Source organism: Anoplophora glabripennis, unplaced genomic scaffold (assembly GCF_000390285.2).
Source record: "Anoplophora glabripennis isolate ALB-LARVAE unplaced genomic scaffold, Agla_2.0 scaffold40, whole genome shotgun sequence".
Taxonomy (NCBI): domain Eukaryota; kingdom Metazoa; phylum Arthropoda; class Insecta; order Coleoptera; family Cerambycidae; genus Anoplophora; species Anoplophora glabripennis.
The window spans coordinates 1,243,393-1,252,536 of NW_019416268.1; the positions used below are offsets into that span (position 1 = coordinate 1,243,393).

At 32.3% G+C, this 9,144-nt stretch overlaps 1 protein-coding gene across 1 annotated transcript; it reads left to right on the top strand.

The window, feature by feature from the left end:
• The first annotated feature begins 413 nt into the window (after positions 1 to 413).
• On the top strand, positions 414 to 3,768 carry LOC108903225 (40S ribosomal protein S12, mitochondrial-like). Its single transcript, XM_023457330.1, has 4 exons — positions 414 to 431; positions 685 to 890; positions 1,980 to 2,253; positions 3,586 to 3,768. Exons 1-4 carry the CDS (start codon positions 414 to 416, stop codon positions 3,697 to 3,699), a joined length of 612 nt encoding a protein of 203 aa, XP_023313098.1. The 3' UTR covers positions 3,700 to 3,768.
• The last annotated feature ends 5,376 nt before the right edge of the window (positions 3,769 to 9,144 follow it).

A 9,144-nucleotide genomic window follows, 5' to 3' on the forward strand; every position in this document is an offset into this window, starting at 1 on the left:
TCACATTATTGGGCACTTGAAAATCCACGAGAAAAGGGAAACTCACTGGAAGTGTTTCTGTTGATTGGCCAACAAATTCATCCGATTTAAATCTCCTAAATTATTTCTCAGAAGACCGAATAATCTTGTTTATATAGAAAATTCTGAAAAAGAACAACTTATTGCTAGGATTATGGGTGCTGTAGAAAATATTCGTGCTATTCCTGAAACTACCAGAGCCACTTCTGTTTTGAGAAGAGCTCAAACATGTATATAGGAATTGGGTGGACATTTTGAACAATTCTCGCAATAAAACAAAGAAACAACTTATTTTTACCTGATTTTTATTTAAATATACCTGATTTATTTAAATTTAGAATTACCCTAGCTCAGTTACGGTTGAGTTCAGGGCATATGTTTCCACTTGACAAGCAATGGCCGTCATGTCATGGGTAACATGTTTACGCGGAGAAAACGGTATCCTGTATCTTTTAACCCAATGTCGTGTATTTGTATTTCCAACTCTATTTTACGCTGAAATCCTAATAACCAGTAGGCCCTGCAAATCTATGTGCGCACAACAATATACCATTTATTTTAGCAATAAACGATGTGTTGCAAATTTTACAAAATATTATATCACAAGAGGTGATATACAATGCAACAATATGGTAAAATTTGGAATTCCCATACGTTTAAATTCAGGTCATATACAAACACTGGTCAGAGATTTCAGATCTGGTAAAAAAATTGCAAGATATCAGAGTTGACGTTCCATCGCACTGCATGTCGACTCCCGCTAATTCTGGCGGACTGCTTTTCGGTATGGTTCCGACATGTGGCCCCTCAGGATTTGACCGATTCATGTTGACTTGCCCCGCCGTTGAATCTGGCTGTTATTTCAGATTTATGTAAGGCGTGTTACAGTTTGAATTTCATGGCATTCCTGGCGTTTTTTGCCAGGAAAAATTCGAAACTGAGGTGAAATTTTGGTCATCCCGTGAGGGTCATTGGCGATCGTTCTACCAACAGCATGGGGCTCTCCTGATGTCATGTCGTCTGCTATGGCTTGGGATGTCTAAAGTTTAAAGCGATTTGTGGCTCTGTGGAGAGTTTCACCAATAGATTCGAAAATGGGTAATTTTGATTCCAAACAAAATCTACGTTATAGATATAAACACATTTTTAAGTATAATATTTTTTAAACTATTCGATTTTCTGTCAAATTTAATATAATCAATAAACATTATTTGTTAAACTATAATTTCCAAGGTAAGTATTCTAATTTCGTCCCAATTCTATACAGAATTTATGCTTGGTAAAATATGCTAGTCTTGAGGGATATGAGGCAAATAACGGAATATCCGGACATGCAAAAGAATTCTCATTACTACTAAATATCCGCTTCCTCGCTTCAAAATATCCACAGTGAGAAAACAGGAAATGAATCTGAAGTTTTCAACTGTCGCCATTTTCACGGACAGCTTAGCTTCAAAAAAAGATAATAGAAAAGTATAAGTGTCAAAGTTTTGATTGTATCATCGTAGTAAAAAAAATGTGAAAACTTTTTCATACGCTCACAAGATTCGATAGCAGCATGTGTTGATATAATTTCTTTTAGAAATACGATCACACAGTTTATATAGGTATACAACTTGATTAAATAAAAAAATTGTATTTAGTACCTACATGAAAATCTCGGTTTTAAAAATTTATGGGTGTGGGTTATATATAGATAGAACAGAAAAACATTATTTCTGTGTCAAATTTTAGAGAAATTTAACTAAATTTGTAATAAAAACAAAGCAAAATTAATAATAAAAAATAGTCAAAATAATAAAAAATAATTTAATTTAAAAAATGGTTTAAAGTAATAATAATGAAACTGTGCACATTATTTTTATTAACAAAACAAAAGTACAAAACATGTACATAGTTCTGTTTTTGAAATTTCAAAACATGTTTTGTTTAAAAGGATTTTAAAATAAATACGTTTTCAGCCTTAAAAAACCGAATTTCTATTTGTTACTCTTTTTTTCTGTTACAGAAAGACCGGTGTCGTTGCTTCAGATGCACAGGCGTGGGCCACACATCAAGAAGAAGAAAAAACGCCAGCCCCTTGACGGGAAACCGTTCATGAAGGGCGTAGTGCTAAAGACTTTGATCAAGAAACCGAAAAAACCCAATTCGGCCAATAGAAAGTGTGTTCTAGTTAAACTGTCCAACGGCAAAGAAATGGTCGCGTATATACCAGGCATAGGCCACAATCTACAGGTATAATATTATAAAATCATCATAAGAAAATAGGATTTATCGGGCAAAAGTGCAAAAATCCGTAATTTTATTAATTATACTAGCCTAGATTTTACAAGAAGTGAATATTTTAGCTGACTTAAATTTAAAACAAAATGTTTTAAGTGTGATTTACAATGTAGCTTGGCCTAGCTTAGCTCTTAATCATTTAAATGAACTAAAACCCAATTCCACTTGATTTTATAACCGAAATCTAACATCAAATCTGACCCAGAAAGCTTAGCTGACACGGGAAGTTTTTTTAACTCAATATTGGGATGATGTATAAGTTCGTAGCGTTTTTGGTTTCCATGAAAATAATGGGTTGGAAATTAATTGTTGGGCATATGTCAAAATAATTTTAATGACGCTCTTATTTAACTGAATAATCTTCAAGCTTGTAGGTAAATTTTGTACAGAGATTGGGTATATTATTTGCAAAAGAAAATTGAGTGCCAAGTGGAAACAGGCATTTTCGACATATTCGTTTGTTTGAATTCCATAGAAGATATTGAGGCATCGATGCTGCTAGCACTATTACCGTTTATGGAGAGAACGTCATTGGGGCAACACGAAAATGGTTTTCCAGTTTTAAAGAGTACCATTTTGACACGACACCTGACTGATGAATATCATGATGATCCATGTCAATCAATGTAGACATTGGCCAGTATAATGGATTGCGACCAATCGACCATAGTACGTGATTTGCGTTTCATGAGCAAAGTACCAAGGTTGAGTGTGTGGTTGCTTCATGATTTGAGCGAAACCACAAAAATCGCTGTGTCAACATTTGTACCTTGATGTCACTTAGCTCACCAACAACATGGACCGAATTCGTCTTAGATTGTTACTGATGAGAACACCATTCACATAAATTAATTGTACTTCTGGTGGGACAAAGAAGGTGTCCTGCCGAGGATTATTGAAAACAGCTTCGTCATGGTGAGGCCGCAATTCAAGAAAAAAGACCGGGAAAACATCATCGAGTAATTTTGCATCCTTACAACATCGACTTCATTCTGCTGACATCACAAAAGCTGGTATTCGAGAGCCTATTTGGAAGCTTAATCTATATCAGCCCTGTTCTCGTCACATACTCCTCTCTGTCGAACAATCTTCAAGGAATCTCCTTTAATGAAGACGTCGCGTTTCGAGAAACAGTCACATCATTGGGATGTATTTTGTTTATTAAAAGTTTATTAATTTATTGTTGTTTAAACGAAATACATTTTGAATTAAAAAACCGCTACGAATTTTGCATTATTCCAACAAGTTGGCGTTTCTCTGACTGATTCTGTGACTTCGTTTCAGGAACACAATATTGTCCTCTGCAGGGTGGGAAGGGTGCCCGATTGTCCTGGTGTAAAAATTAAGTGTGTCAGGGGAAAGTACGATCTTGGTCATGTGATTGTAAATAGGAAGTGAAAATGTAATGAGTTTTTTTTTTTTAAATAAATTAGTGGTTATAGTAGCACCTCTCCTACAATAAAGTTATACGTGGTGTTTTGTGAATTAAAGTTTTCCTTTTAAAACTACAACTAAGCAGTAAGCAAATTTTTTAAGTAGCATTTTTTCGAAATTTCAAAGATGTTCAAATTGTTGTTCAAAAAGAAATTGAAGATAGGAACAAAACACGTAATGTGTAATGCTCATATCAATAAAATTTCTATAAAATTTATTTAATCAAAACAGTTTTAAGCCAGTCAATAGATAAAAAAAGGCATGTCTTGATAAAAATACTAACAGCATACCACCTGCGCCGTCATTTAAAAGACAGGCCGTCGATATACTCTGATGTATTTTCGACTCGCAACTTTCATTAATTAATTATTAACATTTTAATTCAAAAAACAAGGTTTTTTTTAGTTTTTTGCTTATAAAACCAAAACTACTAAAGCAATCTCAATTCCGTAAATGGAAAAGTCGTAAGAAATTAAATTTCGAAAAAAATGAGAGCCCGAGCGATTCTATCGCTTGATTAGAACCGGAGAAAATCCGGAAAAACTGTAAAATTCGGCATAATTTAAAAAAAATCATAATTTTGTCATTTATGAAAATTAAGAGCTGAAATTTGGCACAGAAGTAGATAATTATATCAACTTTAGGTCTGCAAAAGGCAGGCGCTGTCGGACCATTAGTTTTTGCGCAATTGCAGTTTCAAATTTTTTATGCATTTTTTGCCAGGACTCTTCTTGCGTTAAAAATGGTCCGATTTTAATTCTAATACCGGTTTTCAAATCTAGAAGTAAAATACTATTGAACGTATATTTCAAGTTTTCATTAAAATGCAGCGAAATGCGTTTTCCCTCCTTCCCCCACTACACGCGCGCTCTTTTTATAGTATTTTACTTCTAGTTATGAAAACCGATATTAGAAATAAAATTGGACCATTTTTAACGCAGACTGCTGGCAAAAAAAATGCATAAAACATTTGAAATTACAATTGCGCAAAAACTAATTGTCCGATAGCGCCTGCCTTTTGCACACTTAAAGATATAATTATCTACTTTTCTGCCAAATTTCAGCTCTTAATCTTCATAAATGACAAAGTTATGATTTTTTTAAATTACGAATTTTCCGATTTTTCCGGATTTTCTCCGGTTCTAATCAACCGATCGAACCGCTCGACCTCTCATTTTCTTCGAAATTTAATTTCTTACAGCTTTTCCATTTACGGAATTGACATTGCTCTAGTAGTTTTGGTTTTATAAGCAAAAAACTAAAAAAAACGCATTTTTGCACTAAAATGTCAATAACAAATTAATTAATGAGAATTGCGAGTCGAAAATACATCAGAGTATATCTATGCTACGGACTGTCCTTTAAATGATGGTACAGGTGGTGTGCTGTTAGTATTTTTGTCACACAAAAAACCTATATTGACTTGCCTATTTAAAGACATCATAACGAGATTGATAAAACCATGGAACTAACTAAATCTTTCCCAAATAATCTCTTAACTGAACAAAAAGTAATGACAAAATATTAACACAAAAAAAAATTAACTGATATTAGTTTTTCTAAAAAGCGTAATAGAAATTTTTAACATTATTTTAATGAGTAAAATCGCTCCTTAATTTTTTTACTTGTAGTTTCCGGACATCCTTTATTGCATTCTTAAACCTAAAATTTAAAATTTAAAATATTGTAATATATAATTCTCACTCCTAATAACATCAATAAGTAAAAAACTGTTAGCAACCAACAATGGTTTAGTATGAGAAACTTGCCAAAATTTAAAACATATTTCTATGCTTCCTAAAATCAATAATGCTTTATTGTCTTTTTTTTTCAAAATTCGAAATATATTTAATGTGAACGATAGCCAAATCTTTTAAATAGCATGGTACACAAAATAGCCCCAAGGAATACATTTTTACAGACAGATAATTATATAATAAACCGTTGTTTTCTTGGACACACTTCTTAAACCGGAAATTACCTGCCAACCGCTGATAATACATCCGAACTTCCCCACATTTCGCAAGTCCTAACAAAAATAACTCCCGACGGGGATTGGGGAACTTCCGTTTTGTCTCTTAATCCTTTCCATTAAAAGTTTTAAGGCATTTCAGGAATTGTATAAAATTCAACTTTTCTACACCAGTTGTTCCTCAAATCGGATTTGTCACAAAACGAGTTGGTGTCTAGCAAAGAATACAGACCAAAAGCGATTTCAGAGAACCATGTTCTCCGCATTCACCGGCCTGCTAAGGGTTAATAACCGGATGTTTTTAAATATCGCTCTAAATTGTACATAAATAACAGTATACTTTTTTAATTATCATTCTACACTAAGAAAACTTGTTAACGTGATAAAGCAGATTTGGAACTGCACAGGGCGAATCTTAAATGTGTATATATATATATTTTAAACAACGGTACAGTTTCTTGTGTAGAACAAGTATGTAGATCATGATTTTTTTGCGGAAAAATGTGGAATAAAAATTTTTTTTATAAATTCCGTGAAACATTTTTCTAGGCAATACGTTACACATCACACAATTTAATATTTCAAATTATCATAAACATATTTATGACCTCACGTTTCTATGCACGTAAATATTGAGTTTTTATGAGAGAGGGAGCACCTTACATAATGCAAAAAAACAACAAAAACCAAATTTGTACAACTTTTGCCATACTTCTATAAAATTTTTGTTTTTTTTTTTACAGTGTTTGTAAACTTACCAGCCCTAACAGCATAAAACAGGTTAATTTGGGATATTTATTATCCCCTTTGCATTATGGGCTATAAAATATTTTCGCCGCAAGTGCACTTTCATTGCACAGAAAATAAGCTTTTAATGTATTTCATTTCAGTATTCATGCAAACCGTGATATTAAATGCAATCTAATTCACAATAGAATAATGTAAAATTATATAGCACTCACACAAAACTATTGAATACAAAATTTAGGTAATTCAATTCGATATGAAAGCATACCTCAAAAATTTTTATTATAATTCAATTTTTTATTAAATTTACTTGTGAATTTAAAACACTCTGTACCTGTCTCCTTTACCATACATTTTTGGTATCACGTTTATAGAACTATTTTTCATTGTTTAAATTTCTATTCTGTTTTGTCATTTATATTGAAAATCCTAGAAATTAATCAGACCAAATTGAAATATTTTTAAGAATAAAAAATAAAAAATATCTGCATTGTCTTTCATTAAGATCTGAATAACAAACTATGAAGGAAACATAATGCTCAATTTTATTATTGTAAGGTCATACGTATAATTTTCCCATGTGTCTGCTCACTGACCTGAAAACTAACCTATGATGGGGTTAGTCATATAATAAATAAATCGATGCCAGGTCAAGTAGAAGCAACTTTTATTTCGACATTTGCACTGATTTGGTTGACTTTTGATGTTAGTTTTTCCTAGTAAGTAATCAAGTTATCCTATCCTATCTGTAACAAAATCGCAAGGATGATGGTACTGACCGAGATAGACTCATTTGCTGATAAGATTAGTTTTATAACTGAACCCCATTTTCTTCAGTAATGTACAGAGTATATTGGGAAACTGAAACTCTTTATTCCAAAAAGAAAGAACAAGTTGTAATACAACGTTATAAATATATTTTTGGCAATATTCGAATATATCTTTGAATGTTTTGGTTGAATAGTCATAAAATTGTGAAAAACTAAAAATATAAAACTAAAAATGTACGGTAAAAATTATTAACTGTAATTAAACCATAGCAGAAATTTAGCAAAAATGAACCAATAGACTTCGAGACTGTACGCAATTCACCAAATTAATGGGGGTAAGTCATCAATTTTTTATGCGGTATATAAATATGAGATAAGTAAATTTTTTATTAACAACATCTTTTAAAAGTCAAGGAAGTAGAAATTATATTATTTCTGAACTTCACACCAAGAAGCATTTTAGAAAAAAATGTTGATGGCTTACCCCATAATTTTTGAGAATTCTGTATAGCCTCGAAGTTTGTTGACTCATTGTTACACTCATTGTACCTAATTGTATCAAGTTATATTACTTAGTAAGTTTCTTACCTGACCTAGATTAACAAAATTCCGTATTTTTATTCATGCCAGTTCCGGGAAATAATATATCTAGGGACGGTGGATGATTTTTTATAGGTGTTTTCGAGTACAATGCCCTGAATTGCCTAAAAAAGACTAAAAAATATGCAAATACTGCTACCATAAACAAAAATCGCCCAAAGTGCCCCTATAAACTCTGCAAATAATAAACACCTAAAAAAATCAGCCAGGTTTCAAGAAACAGCAACTTTTACTGACTTTGGCCACTAGGATGAAGTTTATTATGTGTAATAAATGAAAGTCGGAGCTAATGCGCCATGCTTGTTGCAAATTCTCGAAATGTCCCGTTCGAATTTCGTAAATAATGCGGGAAGCGAATCCTTGCAGAAATCACACAAACCCTTTTTATGGCTGGCAGATGTCTGGGTGTATGTAGGTCAAAAGCTTTAAACGTATTTGCAAAAAGGATTAAGTTATGGTCAGTCACAGAGGCGGGTAAAAAAAAAGTAAAAATAAAGGTAGACATTCAACTCAAAATGAGCCAATGTATACGAAGAACTAATACCTATGTGCTATTTTATTTTGGGCGTAAAATAAAAACAAGAAAATCGCAGTTTCAACTTTGTTTCTAAGATGTTATTGAATGTAACCTCAAACTTAAATATTATATTTCTGATAGTTTCTTATAACTGTAAAATTAAAAATTGTTCTTTGTTGTTTGGAAACTTATTTATTTCATTATCTTTTTCTTGATACATAATAAAATATAAATTTACCACATTTCTGTTCTAAATTTACGGCAGTTTTTCACACAAAATAGAAGACCTCGGTAATAATTGTTTACAAGGTATTTTTGTCCGTGTGGAATAATGTTACTATCTTTTTCGTTCTTTAAATAGTATCCCTAAAAGGACTAAATTTAATATCAACAAAAAAAAGTAAATAAATAAAAAGTAATACCTACGTCCATGGCGTTACATGTGTACAGTTATTATTTACAAAGACATATCCATCATAACTCCTACAATGGACGTAAGTAAAGGCTAGTTTTGTGACATTTCGTGTCAGAACCCTTTCATAATGCGGATATTTGCAAAGGCTGACCCACAATGACAAGTAGGTAGGTAAGAGACATTCAACGTGGATGTAATAATCTGCGTAAGTCTTTCGCAGTTGCGGTGGCATTGTGGCTGAGGATTTTTTAATACCGCCATCAGTCATTCCCAACGGCTTTATTGGGACTGGACGACAATGTTCCACTTAATCATATATTAAAAGAAAATCTTTATATAATTGGATGGTGATCATGTACAGTTGTAAATAAGGGATATTTTTGTTACT